Source organism: Myotis nattereri (assembly GCF_964212035.1).
Source record: "Myotis nattereri genome assembly, chromosome: 15".
NCBI classification, from domain to species: Eukaryota; Metazoa; Chordata; class Mammalia; order Chiroptera; family Vespertilionidae; genus Myotis; species Myotis nattereri.
Genome location: NC_138090.1, coordinates 14,525,042 through 14,546,144, shown reverse-complemented (window position 1 = coordinate 14,546,144; position 21,103 = coordinate 14,525,042). Strand labels below are relative to the sequence as shown.

The window sequence follows — 21,103 nt, the reverse complement described above, 5'->3', positions numbered from 1 at the left end:
ATCTCAAATTATTTGTAAAGCAGATTGTTTGGAATAATCCAGGAGCAAGTGTCAGGATACTTGGGCCTGGCCTAGGATCCTTTCCTTTGTGTTCCAGGTAACTGGAAAATACCTGCCACTTTCTTTGTGAGGATAGAGCGTGCAGCTCCTAAGACATCACTTGTCATTTGGCAAATTTGAGATTTGGCAAATCTCAAATTATTTATAAAGCAGACCGTTTGGAATAATCCAGGAGCAAGTGTCAGGATATTAGGAACACTTATTAGAGTGTTCAAACTTGTGAATCAGATTCCCAAGAAGAGGAATGTGAAGTAAAACCACATAATTAAAGAATTTTTTCAATTCTTTGAAAAAGCAGTACTCAAACTGAGTTCTCCTTCAGCATAGAAACTATGAGCCATTGTTTGAAAAAGAAAAGGAAGAAATTTGAGATCATTCTTGTAAGTTCTCTTGCTTTTTATGTCCTAGTTTATGCCTAGATTGGGTTTGTAGGTGAACATGTTTGCATATTGAGTATGGTCATGGTTAAAGAAGCAGAGAATTAATGAAATTCTGTGGCTTCCTCTTCCTGATGACATCCTTCCTTTCCCAGATGGCCAAAAAGGCTTTGAAATCTGAGTCTTCTGCCTCAGCTACAGTGAAGGAAGATAAACAACCAGCACCAGAGCCTGTGGAAAAGCCACCCAGAGAACCTCCGAGGTGAGAGGTGCCCTTCTAACTTGTTACTGGGTTGCTCATACACGGCACTGTGGAGGTACAGAGCACACCTGGGAAAATGAGGGTACTGGAGACTGGATGTCAGATCCCTGACAGAAATTCCTGACTGGCCATCCCTCAAAAGTTCCGTCGTCCTGTTGCTCTTTGCCTCGCCCATATTTACTCAGCACTTCCTTGTTGATATCTGATCTGTTAATAGAGTGTTCAGACTGTGAATCAGATTCCCAAGACCAGTTGTGAAAGCAGGGGGCTCACAAATTTAGATGCCTTTGGGGGCCTGGTGGGAAAGGTAAAGGAATGAAGTGGGTCTAGGGTAATTGAGAGCATGGACAGTGAACCAGGAGGGCATGCTTTTCAGCCTGTGTGATTGTTGCTGTCCAAGGATGCCCAAGCTTCAGTTCAAATTTTTGTGTGAGATAACAATTTTTTTTTTTTTTTTTTTTTTTAGCTTTCTCAGTTTTTGAATGTTGGTAGTTACCCAGTTTTTAAAAAACACTTGCGTAGGTTAGGCAGACACCTGCCAGCTGGGTTTGGCCTACAGGCTGCCAGTTTGCCCTCTCCTAACAGTCTTTACTTAAAGCACACTAGCTATTCCAAACGACAGATGAACTTCTCTTGAAAAGGCAGTTTCTTGTTGTTCCAAAACTGTGTGGCACGCTTCTTACTCTGAGAATTCTCCAGGTCCCATCCACAAGTGTATTGTAGGAGAAAATGGGCAGAATGGAGAGCAGTCTTTCACTTTCGCCACACGAGGGTCGGACTGGGACAGCTGGAAGGAGAGTTTAGACTTCAGAGTGAAATTGCTGGATTATCAGTAGGTTGTCCAGATGGACTTACATTTGTCAGACACTGTGTAAAGTTCTTACATAATGGAAACCACGGCTGTGGTCCACACAGACCAACAGGTTCGATCACACGCAAGTTACAGAGTCTCTGGAGTCTCCGTGGCCCTCGTTCTTTTAAGGTTCTCGGATTTGGAGTTTAAAATCCATAGTTTAATGTAAATAGAAGCTTTTGTAAAGTAAGGTTATATCAAGCAATCTCTCTCTCTCTCTCGTGTATTTTTTGTTTTGTTTTTTTAATTACAAGTCCTCAATTTGAGGATTCCTCTGCTAATATGAGCATCAACAGTGGTGAAACTGCCCTGGCCAGTTTGGCTCCATGGTTAGAGAGTGGACTGAAGGGTCTCAGGTTTAGTTCCTGGTCAAGGGCACATACCCTGGTTTCAGGTAGCAGGGGTGTGTGCAGAAGGCAGCCAATCGATGAGTCTTTCTCCTATCGATGTTTCTCTCATCACCCCCCTCCTCCCTCCCTTCCACTCTGCCTAGAAATCAATGAAGAAAAATACCCTTAGATTAGATTTTTTTAAAAAGTGGTGTAACTGATCTTAGTATGTTACCTTATTTGTAGGCAGCTACGGAATACTCCAACCACCTTTGGAATTATGACTCTGAAAGCAGCTTTCAAGACTCTGTGCGGTGCACAAGATTCTGAGGCGATCTTCTCAAAACTGGACCAGAAAGATCTGGTACTTCCTACTAAAGCATCCCTGTCATCGCCGGCCCTCAAAAACAAGAGACCGAGAAAGGATGAAAACGAAGGTTCCGCTCCTGCTGAGGGAGAGAGTGGCTCGGAACTGCAGCCCAAGAACAAGCGCATGACAATTAGCAGATTGGTTTTGGAGGAGGACAGTCAGAGTACTGAGCTGAGCCCAAGCCTCAACTCCTCTCAGGAAATCATTCCAGCGTCACCATCCACGCCTGCCGTTCTCAACCAACCCCTTCCCAGGGAGAAGAATCCAAAGTATGAAGACCTTCTTTGTAGGAGTTTGGGGGCTGGTTGGTGGTCCTGGTTGGGCCTGGTATTGCTTCTGTGAATGAAGTAACTTGCATCTAAGCTGTTCACCACCAAGGCTTGCTCAGACTGCTAGAATGTGACTCGGGAGTGGGGAGAGACAACGTAGCCATCTGTGCCAGTTCTGAAGCCCCACACGGGGCCTCCAGGCATTGCACAAGGGCATGAAAGGGTGTCGGAGCCTCCTGCTCATTGCTGCTTCCATTTTTTGCAGACTGCTGAGTACCTTGACTACTAACTAGAGATTTATGAGTATTTACAGTTTTGCACCTTCTATGAGCTTTTGAGACTTGGCAAATTCAGTAAATATTTACTAACCTCTCACATTGTGCTAGGTTCTGTGGAGCAGTGGTTAGAATGCTTTCATTTTGCTCCCCTATCATGACCCCTGACCTCTCTCTCAAGTTTTGTTACCCTTCGTGTCCTCTCGTGGATCCTTTCTCCAGGCACACTGGTCTGCTTGCTCTCTCTGGAACATGCTGTTTTGTTTCTACTACTGTATTCTTGCTCCCTGTCATTCCTCATGATTGGACTATCATCCCTCCATCACTGCTTGTCAGAATCCCATCCGTCCTTTAAAGGGAAGAGAAGCACTTTTTGTGGGCCAAGTACATTTATGTATTATATTACTGAATCTCTACAATCAGTTACCGATTATTAGCCCCATTTTATAAATGAGGAAGGTTCAGAAAAGTTGATAACTGGCCTTAAGTCATTAATCCAGGTCAATCTAGAGACTCAAGGGCCCATGGCCTGTACACTACACATCAGCCGCCTCTTAAAAATTCTGCCTCCTCCATGAACCTCCTGGTCATCCTGCTGTAGGTGACCTTGATGGTCTCCCCAGGCCATTGCCATCTGTACTACTGCTCTTTGTTGTAGTTGTTTGGGGACCTGTGCTCTGGCAGCATGTGCTAGGTGTCCTGCGGGGCTGTGGCATCTGATAGGTGAGTCATACTCAGGCACTAAGCTGCACTATATGCACCAATACCAGCATTTGGAAGTGAGTGAGTCACGGCTGGGCAAGTAGATGCAGCTCAACACACTTATTTTCGTTCTAGACGTGATCTCAGTGACTTCTTACAGTGATCTCGTGAGGTGTAGATATTTCCCCATGAACAGATGAGAAAACTGGAAAGAGTGCCTGACCACAATAGTTTTATTAATGGGAGGATCTGTGAAGGTTTCAGACATAACCACCTCTCTCATGTGCCAAGGGTATGATATGAAAGCAGAGGTTGGCACATTACAGTCCCTGAGCCCAATCTGTCTGCTGTCTGTTTTTTGTAAAGGATTATTAGAATACAGCCCCATCTATCGTTTATGTGTTATCTGGCTGAGTTGTGTAAGGTTACTTTTGATGCTACATTGAGTTGAGTAGTTGCAACAAAGACATTAAGGCCTGCAAAGCCGAAGATCCTATCTGGCCCTTTACAAAAAAGGGATCCCTGTCCACGGAAGAGCTGAGCCTGCTCAGCAGGGTTGGTGGAGCAAACCTTGCAGAGGAGCAAATGTTGAGCTGGCCTTGAAAGATGACCTCTTACTCAAGAGGTCATCAAGCATATTGGGGACCTGGGGATTCTAGGCAGCAGGAACCCCTTGCATAAAGGCATGAGAATACCTGGTATGTTCCCAAAAATGTCATGTAGTCTGTATGGCAGGGGAATACAGTGCACATGGAGGAAGAAAGTAGAAATGTCTGGATAGGTAAATGGGCCAGAACTTGAATTCCTATTGTATTCTATCGGGTGGAGGTTCTCAAACGGCTTCATATCACAATTACCTACGGAATGTTTAAAAAATACATATTCCCAGGCACCCTACTACTGAATGAGAAGGGGCTGGGGAATGCTCTGTAATCGGCTTTTCTAACTATGTCCAAATAATTCTAACCCCACTAATCTGAAGGTTTCATGAGATACCAGTGAGGGTTTGGAAGAGGTACTGAGGGAAAGGAGAGTGGCGCTCGACACTGCTGCCAGGCGAGCGAGCAGTTAGGGCCTGGAGGAGCTGGGCCAGTGGAAGAGAGGAAGGCAGGATTAAGGTTTATCACCTGGAGGGCAGGGCCATGACTTACTAGGTTTTTATATCTCCCCCCCCCCCCCCCCCCCGCCCCTTGGCATGAGCAAGTACTAGGTGTTTATTAACCAAATAAAAATAATTACTGGTTTTTGCAATTTAAGGGATCACATGCAAAACTTATATATAAGTCCAGCAAAAGGTTAACATTTTACATTTTGTGGACCGTGTGTGTGTGTGTGTGTGTGGTGTATTTTTTGTTTTGTTTCCTTACAATGCTTTGAAAATATAAAATCCATTCTTAGTTCAAGGGCTGTTCAAAATCCAGGAGCCACAGGCTATCCCGACTTTCCCGGGAGCACACAGCCACTAATAGGATGAAAATCCAGATCTCAGCCCCTTCCACAACATGAGAAATTGTCAAGTACCAAACCATTTGTACACGTAATAAATGCCAAGTTGAGAGTAGGTGCAGGGGTTACCACTGAACTGCAAAGACTATCTGCAGAAAGAGTGAGCAGCTACTCAGGTGAAAATGACAGACCCAGAGGTGAAAATTTTATCCTAGCACTAGGACAAGTAGATAGAAAACTTAAGCTGACTTTTATTTACAAATAGTAATTAACAGCTAATATCCTGAGAAGGAAAAATATCCTTTACTTTGTCTCAAATTAGTTATTCTCAGAAATAAGATTTTGGGGGATATGATCCAATTAAAAAACAAAGGAAAGTACATAGGTAATTCCATAGAAAAACTCATGGAACTCAAGGAATTTTTTTCAAACTTATGCACTTATTAAGCAAACTGCTTTCATTACTCATTTGCAAAATAACCAGACAGCCTTAAAAATATGTATTTTGAGGGTGGTGGTGATGTATTCAGTGCTGTCTGAGGAGTGGTTCTACAGCCTGATGATGACGCGGAGATACCAGGCCAGGTTAGGATTTAGGAGTTGTATGTAGGTGAATCTCGAATGTGGTCACAGCAGAGCAAGGGGAAATACAAGACTGTAAGTGAGCCAAGGACAGAATATGAATGACCCAGGATGAATGTTTTACACCTTGTCTCATTGATCTCTCCGCAGATTACCCAAAGGCAAGTGGAACAGTTCTAATGGGGTCGAAGAAAAAGAGACTTGGGTGGAAGAGGACGAACTGTTTGATGTTCAGGGTAAGCTAGGAGATTCTCCTTGGTTTCTCCTTGACACCTGCAAGTGTAAGATGCATGTTACTGTCACATCAGTGTTTCAGAAACTGCTTGTCTCCCAACTAGAAAAATTTCAGTAAGTTCCTCATTGTGTCTCAGGAGTCAATTATATGTCCTTTCCCATTAAATACTGGAGATTGTCAAAGCAGAACTTTGTATTTAATGAAAATTCCTGGTTTTGTTTTAATAAATCCTATCTTTAATTGTAATTGATATTCTCCCTAAGTCTTTTAATTAGAAAAGGTAGAAGTGGTCATTCCCTGCATTTTTGTTTAGGTACAAAATCTCTTACCAGTTTCTACATGGTTTCTAAGATAAGAAACTTTGCTTTTCAATAATTATTGAACTTCCTAGCATTTGCATTAGAATCTCTCCTACCACATATTTCATATGCTAATGGAATATCTAAGAGCTAAACCTGAATTTTGGAGATTCTTTTTTTTTCTTTTAATATGTTTTATTGATTTTTTACAGAGAAGAAGGGAGAGGGACAGAGAGTTAGAAACATCGATGAGAGAGAATCATCGACCAGCCGCCTCCTGCACACACCCCACTGGGGATGTGCACGCAACCTAGGTACATGCTCTTGACCGGAATCAAACCTGGGACCTTTCAGTCCGCAGGCCGACGCTCTATCCACTGAACCAAACCGGTTAGGGCGTGAATTTTGGAGATTCTAAGCACTTTTTAAAATATATTTTATTGATTTTTTACAGAGAGGAAGGGAGAGGGAGAGCTAGAAACATCGATGAGAGAGAAACATCGACTAGCTGCCTCCTGCACACCCTCCACTGAGGATGTGCATGCAACCAAGGTACATGCCCTTGACTGGAATCGAACCTGCGACCCTTCAGTCCGCAGGCCGAAGCTCTATCCACTGAGCCAAACCGGCCAGGGCCTAAGCACTTTTATAACGCACCACCAACCAATCCATTGCCACTTCCTAGGTTTTGTCTTTTGAAAGTAGCTTCAGTAGCCCTAACCGGTTTGGCTTGGTAGATAGAGCGGACTCAAGGGTCCCGGGTTTGATTCTGGTCAAGGGCATCTACCTTGGTTGCGGGCACATCCCCAGTGGGGTGTGTGCAGGAGGCAGCTGATCGGTGTTTCTAACTCTCTGTCCCTCTCCCCTCCTCTCTGTAAAAAATCAATTAAAAAAAAAAAAAAGTAGCTTCAGTAGCAAAAACATAGTTGGCAAGATCAAGATCACAGGGAAAATGGGGGAAGTAACAAAATGATTAACAGTGGCATTAAATAGTTAAGAACAACAGAATATAGAAGTTCATCCACTTCCAATGCAGTCCAGATGTGTGTCAGCTTTAGAAATATGCTTCCACTATAGTATGAAATACTTCATAGTTTAAAAATAAATAATCTGTTCTGAGCCACCTTCCTCCATTGTTTAGGAAACACTGCTGGGACTGTGGCATCTGCTGAGACATCTAGCAAGTTTCATGTTTATGCAACTTTGCCTTTTCTTGCAGCTTTTTAACTAGCTCTCATTGCCTTGAAATGGCATGTCTTTTATACTTGTATGAGAGGCCCGGTGCACAGATTTGTGTATATTGAAAAGAAATTAATTAGAAGGTGGTTGGCGGGGCAGGGTGGACATGCCCTGCAGCCAACCTCCCTTGGTCCCTCCCTGGCCGACCACACCTGGGGGGGTGCCGGGGCTCGAAGAGCTTCTGTGGAATGAGTGGGGGGTCCCTCTGGCAGGTGGGATCCCTCAGCCTGGCCTGCGGGGATCGGGTTGAAACCAGCAGTCCCAACATCCCCCAAGGGGTCCCAGAGTGCAAGAGGGCACCCTACAAAGTTGAGTGCCCTCAGCAGCTCCTGCGTTTAGCGTCTGCCCCCTGGTGGTCAGTGCGTGTCAACCTACCAGCCAGTCAGCCAGTCACTTAGCCTATAGATTAGAGGCCCAGTGTCCGAAATTCATGCATGAGTGTGGTCTCTAGGCCTGTCTGACGATCGAAGCACGAGCGTCTGGCATGGAAGGGCAGGTCCCAGCTGACCGCTGGGCCCTGGGCAGTACCAGGGCCCTCAGGCGTCCCCTCTGCCAGAGTCATCAGGCCCCCATCCAGCTCCCTCAGTGTCTGGGAGCTGGGTTGCGGCCCCGCCCCTGGCCGCTGGTCGCCGTCTGGGGGTGATAGGGCCCTGCTTGCACCACCTTGGCCTAGCGCTGCCTGCCCACCTGCTCTGTGGTCCCGCTCTCGTCGGGGCCCATCAGGGCCGGCAGCACCTCCACAGCCACCTGCTGCCAGCACCGCGCCACCCCCTGGTGGTCAGCGCACGTCATAGCGAGCGGTTGAGCAGAAAATTTGCATATTAGGCTTTTATTATATAGGATTTTTTAAAAAATATATTTTATTGATTTTTTACAGAGAGGAAGGGAGAGTGATAGAGAGCTAGAAACATCGATGAGAGAGCAACATCGATCAGCTGCCTCCTGCACACTCCCCACTGGGGATGTGCCCGCGACCCAGGTAAATGCCCTTGACCGGAATCGAACCTGGGACCTTTCAGTCCACAGGCCGACACTCTATCCACTGAGCCAAACCGGTTTCGGCTAGGATTTTTTTTTTTTAAGAGACAGTGGAAGGGAGCCGAAGCCGGTTTGGCTCAGTGGATAGAGCGTCGGCCTGCGGACTGAAAGGTCCCGGGTTCGATTCCGGTCAAGGGCATGTACCTGGGTTGCGGGCATATCCCCAGTGGGAGATGTGCAGGAGGCAGCTGATCGATGTTTCTCTCTCATCGATGTTTCTAACTCTCTATCTCTCTCCCTTCCTCTCAGTAAAAAATCAATAAAATATATTAAAAAAAAAAAAAAAAGAGACAGTGGAAGGGAGGGGGAGAGACACAGAGAGAGAAACATCTTGATGTGAGAGAGACATTGATTGCATCCCACACATGCCCCAACCAGGGTCAGGGATGAAGCCTGCAACTGAGTGAGGTATGTGCCCTTGACCGGAATGGAACTGGGACCCTTCAGTCTGCAGACCGATGCTCTATCCACCGAGCCAAACCAGCTAGGGCATTACCCTGTTCTTCTGTTTAAGGAATTAAACTTAAACTTATATAAAATGATCAGGGATTTTAAAATTCTGACATGAAACAGTAAAAGTTATTTCAAAACAGTGATTAGCAAGGGGTTAGAAAGCAGAAATTATGTATGTATAAGATGTATATTAGGGTTTTAAATACCACACTCATTAATTTTAGAAAATGTTAGTTTTATTAAAGAGCCCCAAATCCATCATTAACCAACATTTATTAATGCCTTTTTGTATTGTATTTCAGTGTACAGATTTTCATGGGCTGAAATGATTGGTATCTTGCAAACAAAGGACAAAACCAAATTCTCCTTTGGTGATATCCTTTCTTTTCTCAAAGTTTGTGAAATCTGAATCAAGCTTTCCCATTAGGGACATTCTGTGTCTTTTTCTGGTGTTTGTGCAGAGAAAGTTAACTCTGAAATGAATCTACTTTTAATGTTTTCCAGCTGCACCAGATGAAGAGAGTACAAGCAGTGTAACAAAAAAGCAGGTAATTTAAAATTCTTTCTGGTTGTGTGGGTAGAACAGAGGTAAAATAAGTACCCACATCTCACAGACAGACTACCCATGCACCTGGCAAAAAATCCTTTGCGTTTTTCTGATGATCCAAACTAAGTTAAATATAGCAGATCCTCAAGTAATGTCCTTTCGATCAATGTTTTGTTATAATGTTGATTAGGTGCTGTACTTGTCTTGTTTCTATTAATTAGCCTAGGATAAAATTGGTTTTGTTAATACGTCCTCTCACTTAAAGTTGCCTTAAGTGAGGGCTTACTGTAGTTATTCTCTGGAAGAAAAATCTAGTTGGACAGCAACCTGACACATGTTCCTGATCATGAACAACACACAAGTTTGACGCTTGAATGCACAAGTGATTATTAATTGAAGTGAAATGGCAGGACACTGAAAATTTTAAATATCCGAATCCAGTGTTAACTTATTGTCTGTATCAGGTTTTAAAAATATAAAACTTTTTTGGGGGTTCATATTCTACTAGGTTTCTTGAGTTTTCCTCTTCACTGTATGGAGAAGTAAATAAGTGGAGAGCCAGGTTATGATAAATCTTTTTGTTTTCTTTTACAGAAGTGGACTGTAGAGGAGAGTGAGTGGATCAAGGCTGGAGTGCAGAAATTCGGGGAAGGAAACTGGGCTGCCATTTCTAAAAATTACCCATTTATTAACCGAACAGCTGTGATGATTAAGGATCGCTGGCGGACCATGAAAAGACTTGGCATGAACTGAAACAGCTTTCATTTACACAGAATTCACAGGAGCATGGTTCCTAATAATAGACCCGATAGTCTGCTTTTTTTCAGAAGTTGGGCTGGGATGAAAATTTGGGCATCCTCCTCTGACGTGGGGGAGGTCCCAGTTCCACTTCATCGCTGTTGGAGATCATGGAGCTACAAGCCAAGTATATCCCATGTCCTTGGCAGAGACGACAGGCAGACAGCTTGTACAGTGCCAGAATATCATTAGTATTTCCCTTCTTCAGTGGTTTGCTTGAATTCCAATCCCTGGTAATCAGTAGGACCTTCTCCTAGGAAATGGTGGAGTCTTTTAGGAACACTCATGACTCCATGACCTGTTAAAACCAGCAACGTGAGCATTATTTGGAGTGAACTTGTTCCAGGTAAAGCTTTGGCCTTTTGGTGCAAATGCAAAGGAACTTCGTCTGTCAGAGCCCACACTGATGAGAGACCAGTCCTGGTGGAATCAGGGTCCCTTTAAAAACTGTTTTAGCCTGTTGTGACATCAACACCTAGGCCTAGTCTTGGCATTTGCTCCTAATATTTGCTGGGCTACATAGGCAGGTTTAACCTCCACTTCTCATGTGGTGGAACCCGTGTGTTTTTTTGGTGATTGTAGATACGCTTACCCCCTTGCCCCATTCTCTCTTCTCAATTCTCTTCCTTATGCTGGACTTTTAAAGCTTAAAAAAACAAACAAAAAAAAAACCCAATCCTGATTGAATATAAAAGCCTAATCCCATTCTTTGTGAAAATGGTTGCTTCCACCTGATTCCCTAATTGTGCTATGTTTGTGTCTTGCACTGGAATTCAACATTTCCTTCTTTTGTACTGTGTTGTGCTTGCTGTCTCTCTCGGACATCCTTGAAGACTGTCTTTTTAGCAAAAAGAAAATTCAGTAAAGTGTTTTCTGTAATCATTTTTTAAAATTTGAGAACTAATTATTGTCCATAACTTGTAGCCTTCTTCATTAAAGTCTTGCTTCTCTCAAATATAAGTGGCTGTTTAATTGCAGCTCAACATGAATGAACACGTGGAGGTGGCAAAATGTTAATTATACAAGTTCTGCTGAACCACGCTGACTGTTAAAAAGCGATGTCAAACTGTACTGGATATTGTCATCTTTGGAAGCCACCTGGAACACTTATTCTCTTTGGAGTGAAAGATGTAAAAAAATGCTAAAGTTTCAAATTCATCCTGTAGGTACAAGTTGGAAGCTTTGTACAGCTTTATTACCTGTTAACTGCATGTTTGGGGGTTTGGTACTGTTTTTTCCGTCAATGAACCCCAAATGAAATGACAGTGAGAACTTGATCTCCTCTCAATACAGCCGCCGCCTCCTGACCTGGTGGCAGCTAGAGTGCTCTCCCTCTAAACTGGATTCGGGTCCAGAAGCTTTTCTCCCCTCAACTCACCTCAGTAAGAGGGCGTGCTCTGGGTAGAAGAGTGACACTGCGATGATTTAGGGAAGAAAAATATCCTAATCAGCATTTCTCAAATGTGAAAAATGTACAGGTCCATGAACATTTTTAAAACATCGCTTCAGTGTTATGTTAATGAAGTGTGTACAAACAAAATACAGACTTTGGCTTCTAGAGAACTAGAAAACTTACCATGTACTGTTGACTGCTGCGCTGAGTAAGTCACTGCTCATGTCATGAGTAGAGTAAAAACTGGCAGTGGGGAACCTGGGTGGGGTGCCTGTGCCACTGTGTGCTGAGAAATGATCCCGGTCTCTCCCACCTCCACCTCAGCAAGAGGAGTGCTGTGACATTCGCTCTCCTCCAGAACTGAACACAATTATGAAGTCTGTTCTTTGCTTATTCCCTTGTGATAGTCCAGGTATTACACTTGGAGTCAATGTGATGAATCTGAAGCAAGACTTGCTTAGAAGCTGTTAATGCTGTTTTGTTTTTTAAGATTATGGCTGAAATAAAAACATTTAGACATTGGCACGACTCAGAGAGTGACAGAAATACTGTCCTGATGGGTAAGAGTGTGAGGCCCAGTCAGGGCCCCGGCAGTGCCAGCTGTGCTTATGGATGGTGAGCCAGCCACTGGAATCTCTGAAAATCCATTTCTGTCTTTTGCTCACTCTTCACCCATTTAAATTTGTGCACACATTTTCATGGGTTTTGTTCTCTCAACTATAACATTGGTTATCACCTAGCAATTTGATTTGAATAAGAGAAAAATCTCCCCAGCCAACTTCTGTCTATACTATTCAGATGGTTGTACATAAACTTATTCAATATTTATCCCCAAGAAGCAAGAACTGAAAAAACAACAGCCAAAAGGAAGGATAGAGATATATTGTAGTAGATTCTACCTAGCGCCCATGAAGTAGGTTTGGTAAGCTGCTGAGTTTTACTAGGTGAAAGCAAAAACTCTTCTTGTGAGCCACGCATGCGGTATCATGCCAGTTCTTTATGGAATATCTATGTGTGGCCCTGAAGCCAGCCCAGGTGTGACTTGGGGAGTTAATGATTACCCTAGCAGTTATCTAAACTACTTGGCTCCACTGGGCTGCAGGCAGTTCACCTGCAGAGGAGTCTCCGGGAATCAGCATGTTCCCTTTGCTCATTGGGGCTGGACTGGTGGTTCTGAACCTAATGACCTCTGCTAGTAGCCAGAAAACAGAACCCCTTAGTGGCTCTGGGGACCAGTCACTCTTCCGGGGAGCAGATCGATATGACTTTGCCATCATGATCCCACCAGGAGGCATAGAATGCTTTTGGCAATTTGCCCACCAAACTGGATACTTCTATTTCAGCTATGAGGTAGGTACTTGGGCTCCTCTGGCCACATGGGAGAATTTTTTTGTTTGTTTCCTTTTGTAAAGTGGGTCAAGTCCTAGACTAACATGAGGTTCTGGTTGTCTTTATTATGCTGTGATTCTCCACCTGTTAATGAAATAGACCTGCAGTTGGATGGAAACTCTTAGATGAATAATCACTAAAACATATGGCTTGGCTTCCCAAACTGGAGGCTATGGAAGTGTGCTCAAAACCATGGGACTAATGGGGTGCCTCTTCCTGGAGAAACAATCATCACATTTACTCGGATTTGGGGATGAGAAAATGCATTTTTAAAATATGAAAATATGGATATGGAAGGTCACATGAACTTTAAAGAGATTTCAAAAAGACACTGCAGTTTATGGGGCGGGGAGAGCAACACTTAGTCTCCTGCCTTAGGGGTAATTCTGGCAAATTGGAGTCACTGGCTCAAGATTTCTCTATTGGGCCAGACAGTCCTGTTTGTGTAAGAAGGTATGTAAATGTTTTTAAGTTGCCTGATCACAGACCAGGTACTTAAATCCATCTTGCTCGATAATGAAGTTAGAGGCTGTTCATTCCCTTTGTTTTTCATCTTAGAAGCCTCTTAATTTTCTAATCTGTTTACATAGTAATAGATTATGTATACTGATCTTACTCCACTGTAACTTCAAACTTATTTTGCCGAGCTGGTGTGGCTCCCTGGTTGAGCGTTGACCCATGAACCAGGAGATCACTATTTGATTCCCCATCAGGGCACATGCCCAAGTTACAGGCTCGATCCCAGTAGGGGACACAGGAGGCAGCCAATAGATGATTCTCATCATTGATGTTTCTATTTCTCCCCCTCTGAAATCAATTTAAAAAGTAAAACAAAAACAACTTATTTTAAATGAACTTACCAGAACTTATCTTTAAATTGTGATAGAAGAGTATAGTCAGCTCACTGTAGCCTGGGCTTATCAAGACCCAGCTTGGCAATAAGTGCCTACTGAGTGCCTATGAAGCATGAAATAAGCCCACGTGTGTGAGGACATCAGGGAGCTCAAAGCCAAGCTAGTTCAGTCAAGACTCTACAACCAGAATCCTACACACCAACTGATTCAGGCTGCTATAAGGTCTGTGACATGTCTTCTTTATAGGAGTGCCATCTGCATTTGGGGCAATTCTTTGTCCTGCAGTTCTGTTTCTAACTGGCAGGATGTTCATCTTTGCTGTCTCTCCTCACCCCATCGCAACACCATTGTTATCTCAATCCAAATTCCCAGAAGGGGCGGGCAGTACCATCCCTGATTGAGAACCACATAGGATGTCAATCTTACCACTTAACTAGCTTCTTGGTGATGTATCAGGGACTGTTCTCCCTCTTTAATGTGTCTCGGCAGGTTCAGCGGACAATGGGAATATCACATGACCGGCATATTGCTGCCACTGCACATACCCCACAAGGTTTTCTCATAGAAACCTCTCAGAATGTTCGGGGCCAGATTAACTTCTCTACCCATGAGACAGGTCTGTTTTTTTATCACTACAGCTATTCTAATAATCATCTTTCTTTTAAGTTGGGAAAATGATGAGGACATATTGAAATTAAGTGGCTAAAAGGTGAAAACCCTGGCTTTTTTGCATAGGATGGTAAAACAGTAGGAAAAAACTTTAGCCTAGAACACAAAAAAAAAGTTTTCCTGGAGACTGCCAATGGCCAAGTGGTAGTCCACTGGCAATTTGGGGGCAGTCTCCAGGTGACTAATTATAACTCGAGGGTCCAGAAACTCAATTTTATCTCATCATCCCCAACTAACCAGAATATGGGAAAGTGCCCCAAACAGACAGACTCGTTAAAGATACAGAATTTCATTTAGTAAATTTATTATGGAATGACATCTCTTTCCAGTCATCGGAATACATGACCCAGTTACCAAAAAGCACCCAGAACAAGAGGAAATGCACAGCCATGAAAAATATCCGCATCCCACAACAAAGCACTTCTCGAGTCACCAGGAAGGTCCTACAGCCAGAGCCTGTCCCCACCTGGGACAGCACCAGTCAGCAGCACTCTCTACCAGCCAGGTGTACGAAAAAACATGTTTTTCAACAGGAGCATAGACGATCCTTCACTGTGTAGTATTATAGGGTATTTAGCATCTTTGGCCCCTCCATGCCAGTAGTGCCTTCCAATCATTTCGGTAAATACACTCCACACACACAAGGGGAGGTGACCCCAGCTGAGAACCAGCACCAGTACATGCCCAAAACCATCAGTCCCTGTACAGACCACCTTGCAGTTAGTTACTCATTTCTTTCATTCACATCAATTTTTGCCTAGTTTAAGTTTAAGATGGTATCCTCCAGCTCTTAATTTCAACTCAATTTGAGAAATTCCTTCAGAGATAATAGGTTGAAAAAGAGGACGGAAACATTGATTTCTTTTCTATTTAGACCTATTAGTAATATCTGCCAAAACATGATTATTGTAAGTAATGTTTAGTAAAATAAGCTTCATTTAAGATCAGTCTAACTTCTACACCAAAAACTGGATCGCTGTACTTGCTAAGTAAAAAGAAGGTGCTAATGCAGCACACTGACCCCCGGAGAACAGTTATCTCCACACCTACAGGGTGAGAGATCAACAGAGGGTGGGAGACCAAGACTTGCTAATGATCCAGGGATCCCTACAGGTTTTTATCAACTTTGTCTAAAAAATCAGCAAAATCACTTTGGTTCTGTGCAAGTATACCTCAATTTTGGAGTCTTCTATGAAGAGCCTGAGATGGACCATAAACAGAAGAACGAAAGAAAACAACTGAATGATACTCTGGATGCAATTGAGGTAACTTTTGTGGGAGAGAAACATCCATGGAAACAGATTTTAAGTTTGAAGATTAAAAATATGGGAGTGATATCATTTGAGCTGAGAAACCAAACAGGGAAGGGGATTTGAAGCCTTCAATTTTTATGACTTGGAGTTCTTGTTTTATACTTTTTGGCCCTATAAATGTGCCTATTTTGTATATTTCATGAGTGAAATTACACAAGGTAGCCTTTTGTCTCTGGCTTCTTGCATTTAGTATGTTTCCAAGGCTCATCCATATTGTAGCATGTATTTAGCATCTCATTCCTTTTCATAGCTGAATAATATTCTATTGAATGGATATACCACATTATTTACCCACCCATCAACTGACAGACATTTGAGTTATTTCCATTTTTTGGCTATCATGAATAATGCAGCTGTGGACATTTGCATATAAGTTTTTGTGTAAATGTGGTTTTATTTCTACATATAGTAGTATATTGGGTCATATAGTAACTGACTGTGAGGAACTGCTGTTTTCCACAGTGCCTAAACCATTTTACACTCCCACCAGCAGTAAATAAGGGTTGCAATTTCTCCACATCTTCACTCTCGTGGGTGTGAAATGGTATCTTGTGATTTTGAGTTGTCTAATGACATTGAGCAACTTTCCAGGTGTTTTTCAGCATATGTATATCTTCTTTGGAGAAATGTCTATTTAAATCCTTTGTCCACTTTAAAATTGGGTTGTCTTTTTATTTGAGCTATAAGTTGTTCTTTTTTTAATATATTCTGGATATAAGTTATCAGATATGATTTATAGGTATTTTCTCCCATTCTGTGGGATGTCTTTGCACTTTCATGGTCATCTCCTTGTTGCACTGAAGTCCACTGCCTAGTTTTGTAAATGACGTTTTATTGGAACACAGCATGCTTAATTGACAACTACGTATTGTCTATGGCTGTTTTTGTGCTACAATGGCAGAGTCCAGTGGCTGCAAGAGACTGCATGGCCTGGAAGCCTAAAATATTTACTGTACTGTCTGGCTCTGTAAGCTTGCAGGCCTTTGTCTCCTACCACATGCAAGAGCTGAAGACACCACCTAGGACCGTGGTCGGCAAACTGCGGCTCACGAGCCACATGCGGCTCTTTGGCCCCTTGAGTGTGGCTCTTCCTAGCCTTAGGAGTACCCTAATCAAGTTAATAACAATGTACCTACCTATATTGTTTAAGTTTAAAAAATTTGGCTCTCAAAAGAAATTTCAATCGTTGTACTGTTGATATTTGGCTCTGTTGACTAATGAGTTTGCCGACCACGGACCTAGGACAATGATGTGTTGTGTGGGTATCTAAATTTAGAGATCTCTGGAAGAGTTCTCTAGTTTTAACATGGACGTTTTTTAAAACTTAAAGACCAGGCCATGTTTTCATATACTGCAAAAGCAGCAACATGTATCAATTACAATAGCCAACTTATGACATATCATAAAATCACTTAAGTTACTCAACTTCCAGATAAACTTGTTAGTGGGAGAGCATCCAGGTGAGGCTAGATCGGGGATAGGGAGGAACCCTTTCCTTATTTCATTGTCTGTCCCACAGGAAAGTACACGAAAGGTACAGAAAAATATCTTTCACATGTGGCGTCATTACAACTTTGCCCGCATGAGGAAAATGGCTGACTTTTTCCTCCTCCAGTCAAACTACAACTATGTGAACTGGTGGTCGACGGCCCAGAGCATTGTTATTGTTCTTTCTGGGACCCTGCAGCTGTACTTCTTGAAGCGTCTCTTCAATGTCTCAACGACTACAGACACAAAGAAGCCAAAATGCTAAGCTAAATAATTACAGCGTGCTGACTCTTTTCTTCTGGGGCAGAAGCTTTTCAAAGCTTTGTTAAATCAGCTCTGTAAAGTTATTAGGGAAAAATCAATTTATCCTATTAGAAAGTTTTAGTTTATTGGACTCATCTACAGAGGCAAAATGGCAATAAAGGAATAAAAATGTATAAGTTCTGATGTTGGCTATTTCTAATGTATGCACCAGATGCTACCATCAAAATACTGTAGCAGTCCCTTAACCTTCACTAAGGCTATTTATTTATTTATTTTAAATATTTTTTATTAATTTCAAACAAGAAGGGAGAGGGAAGAGACAGAAACATCAATGATAAGAGAGAATCATTGATCAGTCGCCTTAGGCACATCCCACACTGGAGATCCAGCCCACAACCCAGGCATGTGCCCTGACCCGGAATCAAACCTTGACCTCCTGGTTCACAGGTCGACACTCAACCACTGAGCCATGCCAGCTGGGCCACTAAGTCTATTCAGAGGTTAACAGAGAACTGTGGAAGGGAGAAGAGTTGGAAAAATGGGTCAAAAACATATAAAACCTAGTTTTATATGGGTTTTATATGTTGCATACAAAAACAATAGTTGGTAGAATGCTTTTTTTGTACTTAGAAATGCTTTATTTTTAGAGAAGTCACCTTTGGAATTTAAACAGTATAATCATTAGAAAATTTGTTTTATAATATAGGTAGTTTAAAAAATATTTCTCTGTGAAATTACTTTCATTTTAAAAATATTTTAATTCTAAAAATGATTTCAGAAAGCATGGGGAAGAATGAAGGAGGTACATTATTTCAGGGTCTCTGATTAGTGCTTTTTGTCCAGTCCAGTAAGGTAAGTAAAGGTTCATAAGGGAAATGTTTTAGGAAACCAAGGTGATGAAAATAACATTCAACCTGAAATCACCATCCAGGAAAAAGATGCAGAAAACAGCTTGGAAAAACCAAAATAATATAATCAAATTATACTCATTAAATCCTACGCTTAGTAGCAGAAACACTCAGTATATGCAACATAAAAACAATTCTTACCACTTAGTCAGCACCTGTCATTTGCCAGGCAAATTCTGAAAACCATTCTTAGGTAGATGGTTAAAGCTGTTTTTTGAAACAGAAGAAAATGAAGCTCATTAAAGTTTAATGACTCATCTACAGCATCATAGAGCTGGTAGGTATTAGAACTAGGTTAGGATCCAAGTTTTCTTACACACCACACAGCACTCATCATAAGGAAAACTAGCAGAATAAATTGCTCTTAGTATTTTACCCAAATTTCATCTGTAAAATCCCAGGCATGGCCAACTATTCTCATACAGCAATATCTACCTTTCTAGTATTAATAAATAAATAAGAAAACCTGTTGTGTTCTTACCATGAGCTTGAAAAACAGTGTTATCACAGATAACAATGAGCTATTCTTATCCTCAATTCCAATGATTTAGAATCTTTTACTGAAAATAAGAAGCCCTCTGATTGAAATATAAAACACGATATTCTATTTAGTAGCAAACACAAACACCCGAAATGCCATTTTTGACCCATTTCTGCTTAATAAGAATCCAGCCTGCATTTGTCCATATTCAACTAAGAAGTCCCTGGAGAGATCACAGTGTTGACCAAATTCAACATGATGGTGGAGCCTACACAGACACAGGAAACAAAGCTAGGCCCTTCCACACAGCCATACGTCCTTGCGATGGTTTCGTTTTAAGTCAATGTCTCTTCGTGTCGCACATATTCCCCAATGTCTGCTTGATGAAATACCACAATCGCCATGGGGTCTACTTTCCTGCAGTCTTGTGTAGACTTTGCTGCCACCCCAAAACCCTGGGATTCAAAAGAAGAGACACTGATTCACTCAAGTCATTCAATAAGCACGCACTGAAGGCTGGAAATAACAGAAGACATAAAAAAATAAAAAATAAAAATACAGTTCTCTGAGAAATTCCAACGGTGCTGAGCATTTAGTCTCACAAGCCCACAGACTGAAAAATACATCTTTCTTGAATACAAAAGATCTTTACGTAACAGCTACCAGCCGTACTCACCAAAGGGATGTCTGCCATGGAGTACACCACCACGCCCTGGTACTGAGACGTGTTTTCAGTGATTCGACCCAGTCCAGATTTTAACACGTGATTCCCATACAGGAAGGACTGCTCTGCTCCAGGCTTTATCCACACTTTGTACTATATGAAAGAGAATCAAATCCAAAAAAACAAACAAAAATGTTAACAGCTACATCCCTGCAGATAAGCTAGCCGCTGGATCTAGGGCTGATTTCCCTCAAACTGTTCATCCCCTGAACAGAACTGCCAGCTTCTCTCCTCCACTCCACGAGCAGCTTCTCCTAGGGCAGTGGCTCTCAACCTTCCTAATGCCGCGACCCTTCAATACAGTTCCTCATGTTATGGTGACCCCCAACCATAAAATTATTCTCGTTGCTACTTCATAACTGTCATTTTGCTACTGTTATGAATCGTAATGTAAAGATCTGATATGCAGGATGTATTTTCCTTGTTACAAACTGAACATAATTAAAGCATAGTGATTCATCACAAAAACAATATGTGATTACATATGTGTTTTCCGATGGTCTTAGGCGACCCCTGTGAAAGGGTCGTTCGACCCCCAGGTTGAGAACCGCTGTCCTATGGACAGGTGAACAGCTCTTTGTCTGGACCCACTCTGCCCCCCATCACAGCGGCCCATTTGCTTTTCGGGCTTCAGCGGGGTTTGCACAGCTTTTCCACTTTGCCGGAGATCATTACAACTGGTGGTCACAGGACTCCTGCCCCGGGGCCGGGCCGAACCTACAAACCTCTCCACGTGCTGGTGCTGACGCCGATCACTGTCAACTATCTGCGTCCTGGGGTGGCCCTCCTCCCCACCCTCCTCCATCCCCAGGGGCCGCCTGGGAGCCACCCCACAGACCTTGGCATAGGGTGCAAGGTAATCCAGAGCTGTGATGTGCAACCGGAATTTGTGGGTCTTGGTGAATTTCCCGAAGCAGGTCCCCAGCGACACCAGCTTGTCACCGGCGATGTTGGCGGCCAACTTCAAGATCTTTTCACTGTAAGGGTAAGGAAGAGAGAGGTGCCATGCAAGGGCGCAGGTGGGACCCAGCCCCCCGCCCCCCCCCCCGCCCCCATGCCGCCCGCCCGACCCCTCACCTCACGTAGTACACGCGGTCGTTGTGCAGCCTGAAGCAGTAGGTGCCGTCGGGCCTATCGACCAGCAGCTGAAGGTTCTCCCCGATGCTGTGGGCAAGAGGAGGCCTGGAGGCCGCGCCCGGACCGACGGGTCCGCCCCGGCCCCGCGCCGCCCGCCGCCCCCGCCCCTTCCTGCCACACACTCTCCCTCTTCCGCCCCCCGCGCTCTTACTATTTTGCTATCTTCTCAAACATGACACGGGTCTCCTCTTCAGTCAAAGGCCGCATTTTCCCGCTGCTGGGACACCGGATCCTCGTGCCTCAGTCGCCGGAAGAGGAAGTCAGCCGCCAGCCTCCCTCACTCTCCCTGGCAACCCCAAAGCCCGCTCTCCATTGGTTCCCCACGCCAGCGCCGCCGAAGCAGAAACCA

General features: G+C 43.3%; 3 protein-coding genes across 4 annotated transcripts in view; 2 read left to right on the top strand and 1 right to left on the bottom strand.

The window, feature by feature from the left end:
• The window catches only part of TERF2 (telomeric repeat binding factor 2), a 26,051-nt gene extending 14,002 nt beyond the window's left edge, over window positions 1-12,049 (top strand). Inside the window, exons 6-10 of the mRNA XM_081107766.1 lie at window positions 593-699; window positions 2,128-2,520; window positions 5,676-5,761; window positions 9,294-9,337; window positions 9,931-12,049. Coding sequence (XP_080963892.1) covers window positions 593-699; window positions 2,128-2,520; window positions 5,676-5,761; window positions 9,294-9,337; window positions 9,931-10,089 — 789 coding nt within the window. The 3' untranslated portion in view covers window positions 10,090-12,049. The remainder of the gene's footprint in view (window positions 1-592; window positions 700-2,127; window positions 2,521-5,675; window positions 5,762-9,293; window positions 9,338-9,930) is intronic.
• NIP7 (nucleolar pre-rRNA processing protein NIP7) lies at window positions 9,927-21,003 on the bottom strand. Of its 2 annotated transcripts, none has more exons than XM_081107768.1 (5): window positions 20,906-21,003; window positions 20,695-20,781; window positions 20,456-20,594; window positions 19,570-19,710; window positions 9,927-10,432 (listed from the first exon to the last, which is right to left on the bottom strand). In XM_081107768.1, the coding sequence occupies exons 1-5, from the start codon at window positions 20,959-20,961 to the stop codon at window positions 10,418-10,420; spliced, it is 438 nt and encodes a 145-aa protein (XP_080963894.1). In that variant the 5' UTR covers window positions 20,962-21,003; the 3' UTR covers window positions 9,927-10,417. The 2 variants fall into 2 exon arrangements, with proteins under 2 accessions (XP_080963894.1, XP_080963893.1); XM_081107767.1 differs by lacking the exon at window positions 9,927-10,432 and adding an exon at window positions 17,795-19,348.
• Window positions 12,515-17,505, top strand: TMED6 (transmembrane p24 trafficking protein 6; the record flags this gene model as incomplete). The annotated part of the gene is made up of 4 exons (XM_081107769.1): window positions 12,515-12,877; window positions 14,260-14,386; window positions 15,553-15,704; window positions 17,272-17,505. Exons 1-4 carry the CDS (start codon window positions 12,665-12,667, stop codon window positions 17,503-17,505), a joined length of 726 nt encoding a protein of 241 aa, XP_080963895.1. The 5' UTR covers window positions 12,515-12,664.
• Window positions 21,004-21,103: the final 100 nt, after the last annotated feature.